Source organism: Eschscholzia californica, unplaced genomic scaffold (genome assembly GCF_041429995.1).
Source record: "Eschscholzia californica isolate CP2 unplaced genomic scaffold, dmEscCali1.0.p SCAF_1, whole genome shotgun sequence".
NCBI classification, from domain to species: Eukaryota; Viridiplantae; Streptophyta; class Magnoliopsida; order Ranunculales; family Papaveraceae; genus Eschscholzia; species Eschscholzia californica.
Window position 1 is genome coordinate 26,493,170 of NW_028238198.1, and position 19,299 is coordinate 26,512,468.

At 35.5% G+C, this 19,299-nt stretch overlaps 1 protein-coding gene across 1 annotated transcript; it reads right to left on the minus strand.

Annotated features, from left to right (window-relative positions):
- Window positions 1–15,871: 15,871 nt before the first annotated feature.
- Window positions 15,872–18,527, minus strand: LOC147565565 (ADP-ribosylation factor GTPase-activating protein AGD7-like). The gene is made up of 3 exons (XM_086652058.1): window positions 17,550–18,527; window positions 17,077–17,154; window positions 15,872–16,386 (listed from the first exon to the last, which is right to left on the minus strand). Exons 1-3 carry the CDS (start codon window positions 18,354–18,356, stop codon window positions 16,012–16,014), a joined length of 1,260 nt encoding a protein of 419 aa, XP_086508184.1. The 5' UTR covers window positions 18,357–18,527; the 3' UTR covers window positions 15,872–16,011.
- Between the last annotated feature and the right edge of the window lie 772 nt (window positions 18,528–19,299).

Below are 19,299 nucleotides of genomic sequence, written 5' to 3' on the forward strand. Positions count from 1 at the left end.
TTATGAGCAACCAACGTATTGAGGATGTGAAGAAATAAATCACGACTCATGCGATATCGATTTCGGAATGTAGCAGCATCATAAATTGGATTCTCAACAAAATAGTCACGCATCAGTCGTTCATGACCATCTTTCCTGTTACGATTTATCGTACGATGACCCGGAACAGAACCAACATGACGGGAACGTGGTCGTTGATCCCTTTCCCTTTCCTGTAACTCTGATAGACACAATCCAAATAAAAATTCATCTTCTTCCCTATCTTCTAACTCTTGTTGAATGATCATATTTGTTAACTCAAAATTATCATCCATTGAAGGGAGAGAGAAGATGGAAAGAATGTAGAAGGAAAATGTAGAGAATATAGAAACAAGATGTAGAAAACTTAATGGATAAGTGATTGTATTTATAGGTGAACAAAAAGTAAAAAAAAATCGAAATTCAAATTCCCCCCAAATTTTTTGGAAAATTCGAAATTCAAATTCCCCCCAAAATTTTAAAATTTGAAATTCAAATTCCCCCCCATTTTTTAAAAAATTTGAAATTTAATATATTAGAGCCAAAATTTAAAACACAACCCTCACACACATACACCACACATGTGCATATTTTGGATTTGGGAGCCCCTCTTGGGAGCCCAACGTTGGAGTTGCTCTAAGCCCCGGGGCTCCCAAAATTCAGGGGCTCCCAAAATTGGGAGCCCGAGCCCCACATTGGAGTTGCTCTAATCTCATTAAACTTCTCTCATTTTATATAAACTATTTCTATATTTCTAAATATATAAATTTAAAATTGTTTGACAAGATAGAACTTCATGATTTTCTAACTAACTTACATTCTTAATTTAAATGGATACTGGCTCGTATGTCTTTTTTAAGTAAATACAACCATTAATAGTATACCGCATTTAATTTTGGAAAAAGTAAAGACGTAAATACTAGTAAACAAGTCAGATTCAGATGCCAAAATAAAACTTTTATCTATATTAAAAACTTAAATGAACATAAATATAGAGACCAAACAATTACCCTAGTTGGTTAGTGAAGTAGGGCATTCCATACTGTGCCCTACAATTTAAGGGTAAAAGTTAGTTAGAGGACAAGCCATGGGTTTCCCCATGTGCAAGTGGGTTCTTAAAGCCTAGGTTCTATATGAATTTCAAAATATTTCTATTTTTTGAATAGTTGAACTATATTTATATATAATAAAAGATGGTGACTATTCAAGCTACCATAAGACATGGTCCAACATATGATTTTGATAATACATATTATCTTCTTCTTGTTTTTTGTCGAATATATATATCATCTTCTATATAAAAAGAAAAAAAAATCATTTATAAGAGAAATAACATGTATTGTGATAGCATTTTCGTGCACCTAAGTCCGATAATGAACTATCATCTGGAGCCGAAATAGCAAAAAAATATTCAACTATTTAATCCAAAAAAGCTTTCTATATAACATTTAAAATTTTCTTGTGAAAGGTGAATCTGGAGTGCAATTTGAAAACTTTAACAATTACAATAGCGATACACATGACTAGGGGTGGGATTTTGGTCCGGAAACCCGGAACCCGCCCACGACCGTCCGAGTCCGAAGGGTCCGTGACCGTCCGATGCCCGAATCGGTCCGTACCCGCCCGACCGAAAGATCTTAAGCGGACGGACGCGGGCATAGGTCTTTATCCGGTGGTTCGACTGAGTCCGCCTGCTTATATCGTCCGCCCGACCGAATCCGTCCACACCCGTCCGTTTATCCTACCCGTTATACCCGCCCGCCTATATGATTGATTTTAAGCCTTTAGATTTATAAAGTTAGCTACAACCATTAGATTTCAAGAGTAAAAATAAATAACCCTAGAAATCACTTTTCTTAATTTTGTCTTCGTCGTTCTACTTCTCTAGTCTCTATCTCCTCCAAAATCTCAGTATCTCATCAATAATCCGAGAATCCACAATAAACCGGTCGTAATCCATGAGAAGAAGCATAGAAACCGATCATAATCCATGAGAAATCTCAATGCTTATCTTGCGATGTTGAATTCATTTACTTTTTGATATTGTAAAGTGGGAGTTTTAGAAAGTTGTATTTAGCGACTAAACATTTTAAATTTCGAATAAACGTTTCTTTATTTGTTCATTAGTGACCGGTGTCCGCCCGACCGATACCCGGTTTGCCCGACTATCAAAACGGTCACGGACGGGCACTTTGTTGGAGAAAAAACCGAAATGTCCGCCCGTTTTGTCCGGATGTCCGAGTGGACACTTAGGACTCGTGTCCGTTCCGCCCGGACCGGTTGAGTTAGTGTCCGTTTCCCGCCCGTCCGGACCGATTCCCACCCCTACACATGACAGAACGAGAGTCAAAAACTAAATTAGTTGATAATAGATTCAACGACCAAGATCATGAGGTTAACATATGATATTTGGAGCATATGTTGTGACGAAAATATGAAACCAGTATAATATAAAATAAACAGTCACACAAAATACAAAGTTTGATTTGTTTTCTTTAATGAAAATACAAAGTTTATATAGCAACTAGAACCCTAATCTCACCTATCCACCGTCTATCTCTTTCTAATTACTAAATACACATGAAAACCTTTTACATTAATAATCGTCTTAACTGAAACCCTATCTTTGAGATCAACTCTACTAACTGGTCTAAAATCCTAAAAGCATGTTAACAGATCGTAAACAAGATACCAAGCGCATTCATGGTCATTTCAGTTGATTTGAAACTAAATTACTTTATCTACGTGTCATTTTCAAAATAATTTGGGGATAGGGCCAAAATTATTGAAGGGAGACTTGTAGGTAAACGGTACACCCCCTTCATTGTTTTTTCTGTCACTAAACTTTCTCTCCATGCATCCACCTAATGGCAAGAAATGTAAGTGTCAATTTCAATACAGATCCCAAAACTTAAAAAACGACATGTCAGATCTGACAAATCACTATAATCTGAAATATGTCAATTTCTGATTCCACTCTTGTGTAAATCTTTACTTCCTTACCTGATCTAGTGTTTCTCCAAAACAAGATCAGAAGCCTCTAAGAAAATGACATTTTTGAAGAAAATTCTCCTGATAACAGAAACCACCAATCTTTATATAGGGAAAAGTGTTGTTGTTTTAGTAGATTTAGAGTGAGAAGCTCTCACTTGGGTTGTAGAGAGAGAGAAAGTCTCATTTGTATATTAAAAAATGAATCCAAAATCAATGATATGTGTACTAAGAAGAAGTTGTTGCTTTTTAGGCCATGTGACCATGCCAACATTTTACTCTTTATGGTATTTGCATGCATGGGCTCAACCTTGTCGGGATGGGGTTGCTTATTTTATAACCCCACACCCATAAAAATGTGTACTAGATGCATTTTTTTTTAAGTAGAAGGAATTGTAGTTGAAAATGTTAAGTTTATTATGGATCTTAACATACTTGAGACGATTGGTCACATAATATATTTAATTATTTTTTTTTAAATCAATTACATTGTCGTTACAATTGTCATTAAATACATCAAAGATGTGATAAGTTTGCTACCCGCCCACTCAAACTCTAACATAACCTGGTCTATAACCCAACTAGATAATGGTCTAAAGCCCAACTACACTACATTATTTATACCCTAATAATCCCAATTCAAATAACCAAATATTTTCATAAAAAAAAAATAACTAAAGATTCCATCTTCTCTGAAATTCAAATCTGGGACCTCCAGAGGTTCCTGGAGTTTAATTGTTAATCAATTTTGTTACAGTAATGTTGGAAACATACATTCTCATATGCGTGATAGAGAATTTAAAATTTACAGTGTACTCTATTTATACGTAAATTTAAGCATAAGGACAAATTTAATTGTAGACTACTAATTTGGATTATTAGAGAGAGAGAGAGAGAGGATGTTTACTATGAGGACTTCAATTTTAGCAAACATTTAATTACGGTGCTGTGCCCCTATGTTAATTATGTTGATAATTTACATTACATCAGTATGTCTTTTAGTGGAGTTGAATTTTAGCAAACATTTAACTCTAAACCCAAGAGTTTGATGAAAAACAAAATGATATGTAAGCATATTGAACCAAGCTTCCAAATAGGTGAAAGTCACTCAATTTGTTGCATGAAAATATATTTATTGGTAATGCTGATTCTATTTTATATGTATAAGATTAGGTTTTTAAGGCACACTATGGACACGATAAATCTCTCTTAGTTAAGGGTATTGTGGTTGATCATATCTCAATTTTTACGAGTAAGGTGTTTTATAGCATTCTTCGAGTGTGCGTCTAGCGTGGTGTCTATACTCACATCGTTTGAAGGCAGACGAAGCCACGTTTGATCGACAGACATTTTAGTTAATCTAAAACATTTATATAACTAGGAAACTGTGAGCACTTCCAACTATGGGTGGCAAACTTTTTACCAATTCTTTGTACAAAATAAGTAGGGGTTTGGGGGTGAGAGAGAAGATAAATTTGAGGGGAAGTTCATTATAAATGTAGACAAAGTGAAGTGGTACACGAATGGCATGACTCGCCGCCAGAAAGTAACCGTGTGGAGTGAATGGAATTTTAAGCTAAATTTGGTACCTTTTACACTGCTATAGGTACAGAGAATGCCAGTGAGAGAACGAAAGAGACATGATTCACTTTTAGAGAGAGAGAGAGAGTGAGAGTCTCATTTATCATGTAGAGAGAGAAAACAACAGAAAGAGAGAGAGTGGAATGGAAGGGAAGAGAAGGGCCGGGGGAAAGAGATAGGGGGGTACTGACTGAGGAACCAGAGGTGGGTGTCATGGGTGTCTACAATAAAAAAAAGTTATTTAATGAAATGGATCCTCTTGTTTTTTTTTTTCTTACACTCGGATTTGGCTTGTCTTAAGGTCTTTCAGAGTCTGTTTGTTACGTAAGTAAAGAGAGTAAGAAAATCATTTTTCACACGAAAGTCTATTTTTCTGTTGTTTGGTTGGACCTAAAACGTATGAAAACTGATTTTTTGTGAGAAAAAAAGTAGAAAAAAGGGTTGGTTTATTTTACCACAAAAACGGTGAGAAAGTTCATTTCCCACCCTCATCCAAAACACGCTCTCTCTCCTCCTGTTATTTCCTTTCTCGTAATCTATTATATTAAAACAGGTCAGTCGGTTATCCAGGGGATAAGTCTGACCGTCCATTTTATTTTAGAGATTTGGTTGGAACACAACCGACGGATGATATAATTTTTTTTAATGTAAATAGACTACAAAAAGAAGGGTATCTATGTAAATCAACTAAAATTAGTTAGAGTAACTACTACCCATATATTTCTCTTTTTTTTTTCTATTGAGTAGAAAAACGTGGGAAGTTGAGAAATTAGTGGGGAGAAAATCTCTCTTCCACATTCTTGATCGGTTTTGTTATGAAAAACTTCCCAAAGTAACTACTTCCAAAAATATATAAATAGGACTCTTGCCAGACTGATATCTTTTCACTGTAAGAAAAAAACAATCTCTCACATCTATTTTATAGTTCATGCTTCAATGAAATATTATTTTTCGTTTTTAAATGTAATTCTCTTTTTTTAAATGTACAATGAAATATTAATTTTCTTTTCTAAATGTAATTCTCTTTTTTAAAATGTAAATAGCTTAGTATTTGATTGCTCCTCTTGGTTGTTTAATGTATAATTATTATTTTCTTTAAATGTAAAATGGCTATTCAACTGTTACAATATTCTTAACACGACGGCGCAGCCAAAAGGGATCTACCTACGGACGCGGTGGGAACCTAGTGACTCTAAGTAGAAGAACAAAGAGGGAATTTTGATAGTTTTAGTATTGATGGTAGAAAAGACCTGGTTGTGGTAAGAAATCGGAATAACAGTAGAATGAGGAACCTAGTTGGGGATAGAAGTAAAAAGAACAATAGGATGAAGAATCCGGTTGGGTTCTTGTTTTTTTTTTATGAAGGTTGTTGGGTTCTTGTTGTTTATAATGTTTGTTGAAACTCTAACTATAGACCTTGAGGATATTTCTCTTTGACAGTCGCAGCCTTAAACTGAAATCAATTTTTTTATTCCTATTGTGATTGACGCCAGTTTCTTACATTAATGGAGGAATTGAAGCCAGCAAATTTCTTGAGACCCGTTGTTATTGTTGTAGATGGTGAAATGAAGCCAGAAATGGTGACTGAAAACTCTAATTGAAGATCAAACATTCAAACCCTAACTCCCAAAATCAAACTCTAAATTGATATGTCCATTCATTAACCTGAGCACTAAAATGATGAATGTGAAATGTAAATTGAAACATCCCTACAAGAATTAAATCATTTGTCCAGAACAAGAGATGTTATTGGAAGTGCCAATTCAAAAAAATGTTAAAGCGGAAAAACCCTAATTCCCAAATGGACAAACAGTTTGAGAAATTTGATAAACTCTAAAGGCACCCAATTATTTGCCTTCAGCGCGCTCTTTTAGTTGAAAAAAGAGCGCCTTAACAATAAATCTGGGTGCTTATAGAATTTCCCATTTAATTTCTCATGCCTTACCAAACAACAGAAAAATAAATTTTGATAAGAAAAACTTGATTTTCTTTCTCACAGAAAAGAAAGTGTTTTCACACGTAACAAGCAGACTCTCTATTCATTACCAAGATAAATGTACTATGATGTGTATTTTTCTCCCTCGTACACGGATTTTACCTTTTCAATTTTGGTTTGGTCTATAGTGTTAAACGCCTAAAAGAGTAGAGTGAGACGTACCAATATTCTGACATCACCTGAGTATAGGTTACAGGCGTGTCCCTTAGTAAATAAGAGATCCTTTGGGGACTCGTAAAGCTTAACGAGGGATCCTTAAGCTTTTGAGGTCCCTAAAATTCTGAATTTATTTGTCTTATCACTCTCATGATTGTACTTTGGGTTAAGTCCCAAACAACCAAGGTTCAAATCTCCTTGCCATCATTTTTCTTATAATCTTTTTGAAAAGAATCCTAAGACTTATTGTGAGGGCCTCAAATTTATAATGGCCCTTGGGCCTTGTGAAGGTAAGGCCGGCCATGCTCATCAAATATAGATCAAAGAATAAAAAACAATATAGATAATTACTAAATTTTGTACCTTATTATAAAAGAAATTACAAGATTTTTATAAATAAATATATTTAATTCTTCCATTGTTGAATGAGGGAGACTTGGATCATAAAAGAAGAAAATAACGATTTAGTTAGGTAAAGGAGCAATTGGTCACTAAGTTTAGGCTTCAATTGACAAATCTAGGCTGATAAAATCAGAACAAAGACTGCTTCAAGATCAGTGGCGGACCCAGGATATTTTCTTTCTGGGGGCACTTTTACTTAGAACAAAAATCGTCCAAATTTTTAATGTGATGTGAAAGCGAGTAATTTCTGTACATTATCGTTACATTCGACTTCAATTCAACCACTATTGTCTTGTGAGTTATTTTGACTGAAATCAATATAAGCAAGTAAACTTATACACATTGGAATTGTATATGAAGAAGTTAAGGAACGAGGGTGGAGAAACTCATTTTGAAAAAATAGTCAGAAAATAACACACATGTATATATATATATATGTATAAGAAAATTAAATATTTAGAAAGTGTAAGAATGATATAGAGAAAAATATCTATCTCTCTAACAATGTTAATGGGAGTCATTGAATTTACAATGAAAAAAGACTAAAAAGTGAACTGATCTGTAAATAGGGGGTCAAAATAAAGAAATATAGGGCTAAAAGTACAACTAATTACAAACTAGGGGGCATATCAGAATTTAATCAATTGGAAAATTAAAATAAAAAGGGGAGGCTTGAGGGATTCGAACCTGGGTGAACCAGGCGGTTGGCATAGGGTACAACCAACGAGCTGACTACACTCTAAGAGCAAGTCCAACCCCAGCCTGTCTTAGGCCGAAAAAACCATTTTTTCACCTAAAATTATTGGCCTCAGCTCAGCCTCTAAAATTCAGCTCCAACCCCAGCCTCTCTTGAGGCCGAAAATTTGTTCATGTGGGAAACACGTGTGTGCACTTTTAGTTGGTGTGCGAAAAACGTGTGTGATTTTATGTATATATAAAATACGTGTTTGAACTATTTTTCGAAAAAAATTTATTCGGGGACCAACATTTGGTGGGATTTATTTTAATTACTAAAATATTTAAGTTTTTCTAGAATTTGAAAAAAAAATTCAAACTAATTAGAATTACAAAAATGCATTTTGATTTTTAAGTTTATTTTAATTTTTTAATTGTTTAATATTTTTTTTTTTTTTTTTAAAAAAAAGGGTAGATCTGGCCGTTGGATAAACCAACGGCCAGATCTGTCCCCCCAAGTGACCGTTGTCACTTGGGGACGGTGTTCAGTCGCCCCTAATGTTAGGGGCGACTGAGCACCAGCCTCCGCTCCAAGCGGCTGGGCTTGGAGCGGGGGGCTGAGGCCAATAATTTGAATTATTGGCCTCAGCCCGGCTGGGGTTGGACTTGCTCTAATGACAGAAAACTGGAGTGTTTTCTATTTATTAGCTCTATTAGGAATCAGCCCTCAACCCTAAACCATTGGACCGTGGGGGCACGTGCCCCCACAGGTCCCTACGTGGGTCCGCCCCTGTTCAAGATCAACTGCAAACTATTTCGTAGAAAAGAAATGATTTTATTTCAAATCATTGTCCAAATGGGTTATTTCCCTAATGGCCCCTATTTTGTGACCAGCTTCCTGCCTGGCCCCCCACTTTACGAGAAATACCCATATGGCCCCCTTCCGTTATAACACCGTCACTCTCTCTCCTCCATCATGTTTTCTCTCTCTGCCAACTCACGCCACATCATCTGTTACGCCACATCATCACCTTCTCCGGCAGAGGTCGCCGGCCGGCCAAATTTCTTGAAGAACAGATCTCGGTCTGTTCTTGAAGAACAGACCCGAGATCTGTTCAGTGAAGAACAGACTCGGTCTGTTCAGTGAAGAACAGACCGAGATCTGTTCTTCACTGAACAGACCTGGTCTGTTCCTTGAAGAACAGACCACTCCGGTGAAGGTCTCCCTTCGCCGGAGTAATTTTAGAGAGAGAGAGAGGAAGAGAGAATTTTTTTTTTTTTTGTTTGAAGGTCGTCGGTCGGAAATTTGGCCGGCCGGCGACCTCTGCCAGAGAAGGTGATGAGGTGGCGTAACAGATGATGTGGCGTGAGTTGGCAGAGAGAGAAAACATGATGGAGGAGAGAGAGTGACGGTGTTATAACGGAATGAGACCATATGGGTATTTCTCGTAAAGTGGGGGGCCAGACAGGAAACTGGTCACAAAGTAGGGGGCCATTAGGGAAATAACCCTGGCCAAATTAAATTCGGGTCTCAATATATACATGGTCATATAGGATTGAGAAACCTTGTATAACCACATAGTTAGAGTGAGATGTAGTGGAATAATGTCGACCATAATTCAAGATTCTTTATCCTACTCTTGTGTAAAATCGTAATCAGTTTTGGATGCCGGATTTGGAAGGCATAAATCTGAAAAGATATAAAATGCTTTAACCTAGATTAAAACCTGGATAAAACAAGTGGTAGCCTTGTATTTTATGATAGCCAATTATTAAATATCATGTGGGTCCCCTACACGTGCCAATGACGCATGGACCACCCATCATGTAAGTTTAAGGATGTCAACTCCCAAACTTATAGAATTATGCAAACAAAAAAAAGTCATGGTAAGAAAATCATGTAAATTTCATAATGATATACTACAATTTTTCACCAAACTCATTATAGAAAATTTAAACACGCATTAAATCTTCTTCAATGGATCAGTTTTAGTAGCCTGTTTGTGTCCTCATGGAAAAAACGCACATAAAAAACAAAGCCATGCGAAATTAAAAGACTCACCTAAAGTCATTTATTGCTTAATTTGTTTCAACACAAATTCTGATCTAAAGTCAACCTTCCCCTCATATCTAAAGTCATTTACCTAGGCAGTACATTATAGCTGAATGAAGTACATTATAGCTGAATGAAATTAAGATAAATTGGACATTAAGATTCAAATGAAAAAGAGTTATGGTGGTATTATCTGTCTCATGTCTAAATTAATGTATGTGAAATTTTCGATAATAGTTCAAACGTGAAGCACTTCAAAGAACTTCACATCCATTAAAATTAATGTATGTGATCATCGGCAATTTGAGGACAAAGAACTAGAACACAGTATGGAACCAACCAAAAGGGATGTAAATTTAAGTTAGCAAAAAGAAGGGGTCGAAAAAGAGTCTGGTCCAAAAAGTGGGACCAAAAGAGAACTAATACGTAATGCAAGGACCAACATAGAATTAATTCACAAAATAAAAACAAAAAAAGAGTTTGTGGGATGGAATTTTTTTGTTTGTTAAGGATTGTGGGATGGAAGTTGATTGGGCCAAATATGCCACCACCGGGGCTGCGACTAAGTTTTTCAGTTTATGGCAAGTAGAATGTACAAATTCGAAGATTGGAACCCTGGCTCCGCCTCCACGTTCACATAAATTCATAAACTTTGTGTACGGACCTATATATCACAAAATGTGTGACTACAAAATTAAATTGTACGCATTCATCCATTCATTTACAGAAAATTGATTTAAAAATTAATATATTAATGGATATATTGATTTATTCAAAAATATTAAAGTATCTTAATGTTAAAAAATAATTTCTAACAATATTCAATTAGTTCAGTATTGTCAAAAAAGAATGTTAAATTTATGGCGACGAATTTGAGAATAATATTTTGTATCAGGATAATCCAAGTTTTTAGTAGAAAATCTTAGATGAATCCTACCTCTCTCTATCTTTTCATTCTCCCAACAAAATAAGGAAGATTACCCTTATTGGTAACCCGCATGGAGAAGATTTCAAGTGAAACTCTTCTCCTCCATTGCAACAATTAGAAGAGAGAAACTGAGAGAGTTACGAAGTAACCTAGAGAGTTTTAGGATTTCACGTGAGACCCTTTCCCTTCGTCTGAAACGAAAGAGGGTTCCGATGAAAGAAATTCTCTCTTCGCTGAAATAATGAACGAGAGAGACTGGGAGAAATAGAGAGTGGGGATGGGATGGGAGAGAGAGAGAGAGAGAGACAAAAAGGCTGACGATCAGCATAAATAATTGCAGAGTATGCAGGTTTATTTAAATATATTTTATAGATGTAATTAGATTTCTATTTTGAACATTTCTCAAAGAAAGTTAGAACAATAATGTTGGGAACACTTGAATTTGAAAATTGATGTTTGGAGCATAAAAAGTTATATGAAAAATTGATGTTTGAAAAGTTAATTAACATTAATTGTTATTTGACGCCGTTACTTCTTCAACGATAACATTAGTCAACATTAGTCTATATTCCAAACTTAAAAAAAGAAAAAAACATCTTCACACCAAAAGCCCTAAAACGTCTTCAGAACCAGCAGATCATTCTCTCATCTGCAACTCTAATGACTCTAATTGATTCTGATGAAGTATAGTGTTTGGTGGTTTTTCAGTGATTTTCCAGTGGTGATGGTGGGGGTCTGTTTTGTGGTATGAGACGGTGGTTGTTTTGTGGTTTGTTTCATGGTGGTTTCTGGTAGCGACAGTGATTTCCTCGTAGTGGCAGAGGTTTTTATAGTGGTGGCGGCGGTGGTCCCCTTGTTTGGGGGCAATTTAAGTCTAAGTAAAATATCTTTGTCGACCTTTAGGGTCTTTTCATTATCGATCTTAAAGACCTTTCCATTGTCCGACCTTTAAGGTCTTTGCATTTAGTTTTGTATTGTTATTCTTTTCCCTTCATGAGACACTTTACTTTCAAAGTTCCGTGTAATACTTTACTTAAATAACTCTCGTGTAGTTCTCAGAGGAATTAAATTTCTCAAACCGTGTAATATTGTGGATCGATTTCACTTTTGAATGTAATTCTCATTTTAATCAAAAAAATAAAAAAACAAACTATTTACCCATTCCAATTGTATATTTTTTTTTGTTGAAAGAATTGTATATCTTACTTAACAAATAATCAACCATAGTCCATAGCTAAGGGAAAAACACAAATACCAAGGAAGATTAAAAAATAGAGAAAAGTGAAAAAGTGAGATTTAAACAAAGATTAAACAATTACATAAACTGATCTACACAATGGTCATAGTAGATCCTTCCCCCATACACGTCTCATATCTCTTTCACATATAAATCTCCACACATGTACAAAACCTCTTCTTATCTCTCTCTAGTTTTCTCTCTCTCTAGTTTCTCTCTCAAAAACAAAATTCATCATCTTTACCACCTCACCTTCCATGTCTACAGATCTTGAATCAAAAGAGAAACAATCTCAATTACCATTATCAGAGATCTCATCAAATTCTTCAATACCCTCCTCAATTCAAGATGATGATGAAGATAGAAAAAAACCCTCCTCAATTCATCAAGAACTCAATTCAATTGATAAAGAAGTATCTTCTTGGACTACACCAACAGCAGATGAAAACAAAATCCCACTCAAACTAATTTGCCCACCAACACCAACAAAACCTAAATCAGAAAGGGGAATTATCTGTAAAAGAAAATTATGTTTTGATCTCAAATTCTTTGAAATTCCCGGCGGTGATCAAATTCTTGAATCTTCCTTTCCATCTACTACTACTACTACTACAACTACAAATGATGATATCAAAATCAACAAACGCCAAAGGTGTAATTGAATTTCTTATAATTATCATCACTACTATTACTGTAATTGAAATGAAACCCTAGCTTTTTCCTCTTATATATTAATAAAATTTTGATTCCTCGATCTTAATTCATCTCAATTTCTCAAAATTCAGTTCGATTTTCAATTTTTTTTCACAATTTATTATGTAATTTGTTTAATTCTGCTGAATTCTATGCAAATAGTTGATAGCTCCAATTCCAGAATTCAATAGATCGGAAAAACAGATTTTTATCGGCCGATGACCGGAGATGATGATGATGATCTTGTTGGTTATTTTAGTTTAATTAGTATTTTAGTGCAGGTAAGATATTTAAATCGGTGAAAACACGGGTTTATTGATCCAACGACCCTGTCTGGTTATGGGGATCCCGAGGATGTCAATCTAGATGGGGAACCGTGTGATCAAATAACTCGTACATTTTGAAAGAATTTATAATCACAAACAATTAGGTAGTTCTAATAGTATTTTCTTTCCAGTGAAATCTGATTCGACGTCTGAATTGTCCTAAGTTGTACTATAGATTGTTTGTTTTGTCATACCATGATGTCTAATTCGTCTCAGTAACTGATTCGTATTTTTAAGACCATTTAATTCAGTCAGATTTACAAATATATATTTTATTGTCTGAATCTCACTCTTATGGACATAAATTGTCTAAATCAAGTTACGCAAAGTCGACTCTAATCTAACAAGTCGGACCAAAACAAACTTTGAAATCTGAATCTAGACCTCGAATCAGATTTAAAATATGAGTTGGGAAAAAACAAAAACTACTTTTTTTTTCTTCTCATCATCTTCACCTGGATTTTACAAAAACTACTTTTGTCTTCTCATCATCTTCCCTTGGATCTTACACAAAGTGTAAAAATAAGCAAAAATGTAATTTGGAGATTGAATAATTCACCATGCAAGTTCACATGGGATGTTCAACTTTTCTAATGTAACACATTTATTCTTGAAAACATTAGTATTTAGTTTGTAGTTAATAAAATGGTTTCTTTTTGTCTAATTAGGGTAACTAAGACTAACAAATGAGTTGAGTGGTTAAAATGGGGGGGGAATCAATTGCAATGGAGAAATAAGAGTTAGTAGAGGTTGTTGAGATGGACCACTAATGTTGTTAATGTCTTTGAACAACTTTATATCTTTTTGGTATGTGCATTCTTTTTATTACATCTTCCATATAGTTTATACTACTACTAATATGGTATACAAGGGTATAAACGATCCCGATATCAATACGTATATCCTGATATTAAAATTCGATCACTACATTCAATGCTCAAATATACATGAATTGACGTATGATGATATTAAATTTATTATTATAATTAAATATTCGATATTTTAAACAAATCAAATATTTGAATAATATTGGAAAGTCACATGAGTATTTGAGAAACAAAAAGAGTAGATCTTCTTTTGGAATATAATAAGATGAGGAAAATAGAAGTACTTCTTTTTGGCTGAGATGGGTTGCTTGTAGTGCAAACTGAGGAAAATAATTACACAAGAAGGTAGTAATAGATATCTTTTGAGAGTGTTTTTTTTAATGATGGCTAGTTTTTTTTGTTGTGGTAAGATGGCAAGTTATGTTAGGATGACAGAGAGAAACATGTCTAAAAACACTCAAATAAATATTCCTTCTAATGCTTTGACATATAAGTCTAAATCTGAAAATGATATTGTTCAATACGTAATAGCGGAATATTTTGAAAAATTTTCATACTATTTCCATAAAAACTTGCCCTTACGCGAGTCAGTTCCCAATAAAAAAAGATGGATTAAAACACCTAAATAGATTAGAGAGTCGTACGTAAAAAAAAAAGAACAAATGGAGTAACTCAGACAAATAAAAGTGCATTTTGTTGAGTATTGTTGTCACACATATACAAAAACGGTCCTAGTAATGGGTTGGTCACGGCTACAATTCCGATCTTCCCACTTGTATTTTTAAAGGATATATACATATATACATGTATAAGTATAATTAGAGTGCTACATCTTGTGGTGAGATAATACTACACCCTTTATGTCAGTAGCTAGAATCATTTATTCACCTTTAACTATTTCACCAACAGAGTTCTCTTTACATTCTTAACAAAAAAAAGAAAAGAGTTCTCTTTACATACAAATGATAGCTTTAATTTTTGTGCCAACCTTTTCATTCAACTTTTTCATTTTGAAATGGAAGAACAAATTTCTTCAAACATTAGAGTTCTCAATTAGTACTTTTTTTGTATAACAAGTATTCTTGACCACAACCAATTTTTGTGAAAAAAAAATGCACTAATTTAAATTTACACGCTAAATTAGATACGAGGCCAATGGTACAAGTACAACGATAGCTAGTAAGAGAAAAGTTAAATTTAAATTTACAAGATTTAAACTCCCTTAAATTTTCCGTCTGTACCACCATAGAAAAAAGAATGCTACCATTGGAACTACAAAAGCCATCCGACTTAATAACCTTGTCTGAAATTCTACAAAAGGAAAATGTACTCTCCCACATCTATTATGGAGCCATAAATCAAGATCTCAAATTACGCCAGTCCATCAGGAGGGTCTTTTCCGCGAGATGCCATCATATGAAATTATAAAGGGTTTACAATTACTGATTTTGATCCTGAAGAAGACTTCATGACCTATCCAAAAAGTCTTGTGTGGTGGTACCATGTCTTGGATCTTTCAGCGCGAACAAAACCCCATACTGTTAGACTTGTCAAAAATGAGGATAATTATGGGGTCTAGATGGTATTGTAGTCGAGGATGGCTCGTCACCAACTCCCCATGGTGATAGTTTCACACATTGTTTGGGAGAGTGTCCAGATCTTGGCTCAAGCTTTCTAAGTGTTTTGGCCTTTTAAGTGGACTCGTAGAACCTCTTGAGGAAGAAAACCTCGTAATTGTTTTAGCTTGAGTCTGAGTATCGAAAACGGAGACAATATCGGTAACTGCTAAAGCTTAAGACGTTATACCTCGACACTTAATAAGCTTGAGTTCACACGTGTACTAGGCTTCCTACTTAAACCTTTTAAAAAGACATTTGCTTTTACAGAAAAGTGAATGAACTTAAAAAAAGAGCCATATTCGAAATGGTATAGAGTTTCATTATTTGCCTATAAAAAGTACAAATTGGAGCCAAAACTGTAAGAATGAGTTAATGAAAAAGAATGGGTATTACTCAGTTTATGCATCAAAGTACAAATAAGTAAATTGATTTCATGTCTGAAATCACCTAACAAGCAGAAAGAAGATCTGAAAATTTCTGCCAAAATACAAAAATAACAGTTTCTGCATTCAATCCCAGCCACCCCAAGCACCATCTTCTCTATTTTTCTTGCTTGATTGATCTGCAAATCCTTTATTTACACTAGTAGTTGAAATAGGACTATCTGAACCCCAATCATCCCATTCATTTAAAGAGAAGTCTTTATTTCTAGCTTTCTCATGATTATGACTTTGACTATCCCAAATTGAAGAACCATTTACACTATGAACAGGCAATTCACTGTTACATTGATTTCCATCAAATTTATTATCTTCAACCATTTGAGAAGCCATTGCCATTACATCTTTCACAATCCCCCATGTTTTATGCCCTAATTCGGTAGTTTTAGTAGCTACTGTATTCACTGTCTCATTCATAATTTCATCTGATACTCCTTCTCTCACCTGTGTTAAATATTCCAACTCAATTTAACCACACCTGTAATACAAAATGTCTAAGATAGTGCATATTGTCTTTAAGATTGTAGTGCAGTTATGCAAATGAGAAGGAGAGAGAAAGTTTTTGATACTAGTGTCACCCTAAGGGTGGCACGCCGAAAGGCGATCAATCGAGCATAGGCCAGAGAGCCGAAACATATGTGGGATTGCAAAGACCATGGAGTTCGGTTGGCATGCCATCCCACCCAGAGGATGGGTGCAGTGAATTCACGGTTCAACCGGAAAGGCAAGATGCGTCAAGTTCACGATTCATCCGAGTCCGATAAGCCCATGGACAGCCGAAGCTTGAAGGTAAGTAGTGCCCACCCAGGCTGCTAGAATTAGACGTGCTAGGTTATTAAGTCTCCTACAAGGAGTCCACCCGAGCCCATCGGGGAATGCCCATGAGCCGCCAATGGCCCGATAACACCTTACACCGACACTTTACTCCACCCATATACCCTACCAGTTAGCTCACCTAATAACCTACCAGATTAGTTCGCCCCACCCTTACTCGGTACCCTAATAGCCAAAAGAGCTAAGAGGCTATCAAACGAAGAATCTGCACGTGGGCGCCCGACATGATTCTATCCCGCCCCCGATCTCATTTGAGATTTATTATTACTTGTGATTTCTAAAGAAAGTTGAGATAATTACCTTGGAAGTGAATTCCTTTGTTCCTGCTTGGACTGCACTAGCTGCAGATGATGCAACCATAGATAACTGACCAATGCCCTGACAATAAATAAGGAATCTCTAGTCAGCCCACAAAATTACATGACAGAAATTTCCAACTTTGATATATTAATACAAAATTGAAGAAAAATGTGGATCAGATCCAATGATTTTTTTATCGATTTTAATGATACAACCAGCATTGATTAACAGATTCGACTTTGATCTGTCACTTGGGTTGGAGACAAAGAGAAGAAGACATAATCCATTGTTAATCCTCTGTATCACAAATCTTACTCATTGAAAATAAAAGATGAACAATGAATTCATATTCTTTCAGACAAAACAACAAACAGTTGACAAACACTAATTAATTTAATCAAATAGATCATAACCCAGATTTAAAATAACTCAGAATCTGATATTAAAGATCAAAGAAGATGATTTTTTCTAACCTGAGAAAGTGCTGACAAAATAACATCACCATGTGAATGACTTCTGTTCATTTGGGGTTTACGAGCAGGATTAGACCCAAATCCAACATATTTTCCTCCTTGTGAAGGTGGTAATCCTTCTGGTTTCCCTTCATTTTCTGCAACTTTTCTAGCAAAATAACTTTCTTTATTAGCTGCTGAAGCTTGTAATTTTCCATGAATATCTTCTGAAGACCAAGATCTACTTGGTCCTTGAAACCCTAAGCTTCCATTTTCCCTAAAATTCCCAACAGATAAATTCCTCTTCATGTTCTTATTATCTCCATTTTCTTCCCATCCATCCCAACAACCCCAATCAGATTTTGGTTTCTCAAAATTATTATGTCTTGGGGGTTTATTCAAATTTGTAATAACAGGAATGGGTTCTTGAGTAATTGGTGGTTCAACCCAAGATCGATTATCAGCTAAACTCTGAATTTTTTCACGAAAAAGAGAAGCTGAATGGGTATTATATTTGATAGAGATTTCAGTTTCTTTTGGAATCCCACGAGCAGAAAGGAATGAATTGAAAGATTGATTACCACCATGATTGGATTCCATTTTCTTAAGGTGAGGTTCAGGCCAAGAATCCATGGTGACGGAACGGATGAAACTGATATGAACACCAAGGCCACGGTGTTTGCCGGAGCAATCAAGACACATGAAGATTCCATATGAAACTGATGCCCATTGTGGGTTTTTTTGGTTACAATCTACACAGGTTTTGTTTTCCGGGAGGGATTGTAAGTGGCGGAGTCTCTGTGATGCCATTGCTGCTGATGAAGACATGGTGGTGGTGGTGGGTGGTGGGTGGTGGTGGAGGAGGAGAATTGGTGGTTAAAAAGTGGAAGGTAAAAAGGAGAGGGGATTTACCGTTGGTTGACGTTGAATCTTAAATGTGGGAGTACTTTTTGACTCCCGAATTTCACGCAACTAACTAACCGGATTAACTGCCATGTCAATTAATTATCAACACTAAACCGTTGACCCATAATTCAAGGATCAGAATAGAGCATCCTAATTCCTAAAACATCATGGGTGCCTCTAAAGGCATTCCATCCCGTTGCTCTTAGCCCACCTCCTCGTGGCACTCTCCATGTGTCTCCAGGTCCACGGATTGGTGCAGTCGGAAGGCACTTGGATTGACCTGGGAACACAGATTAGGTCTAGTCCAAAAGTCCTTAAACTGTCCATGTGGGACGCTAAGAGTGTGGGTCCCTGTGGGATACCCAAGTGTAAAAATAAATGGTGCCTATAGACGCAACCAACAATCATATGGCCTATGGGTCATGTGAAAGAGTCTAATTCAATTTTTTTTTTACCCCTAAGGAGATCAACTATCCATTTTTTGCCCACAAGAGTCTTAAATTAGGTTTTGCCCCCGAATAAATTCAAGGGATAACTCTATGAGTCCAAATGATCTGTAGGACACATGAGAGCCAGAATTCCAAATTAGGTTTGGCGCTTATCAAAGATCCTGGCTCTCCTTGGGCTAATATTCTTAAAGCGAAATACTTCACCAAAGATCATAAACCTAAGAAGGCTAAGAATCATCACTCATGGTTCTAGAAATCCATCTCCAAACATGTTGACAAAGTTACCAATTTAACGTTCTGGGATGTTAATAAAGGTACCAATATTAACATTTGGTATGATTATTGGATCCCTAATCATCCTCCTCCTATATGTAACACCACTAATAGTAACCTCACTAAGGTTTCTCAACTTATTA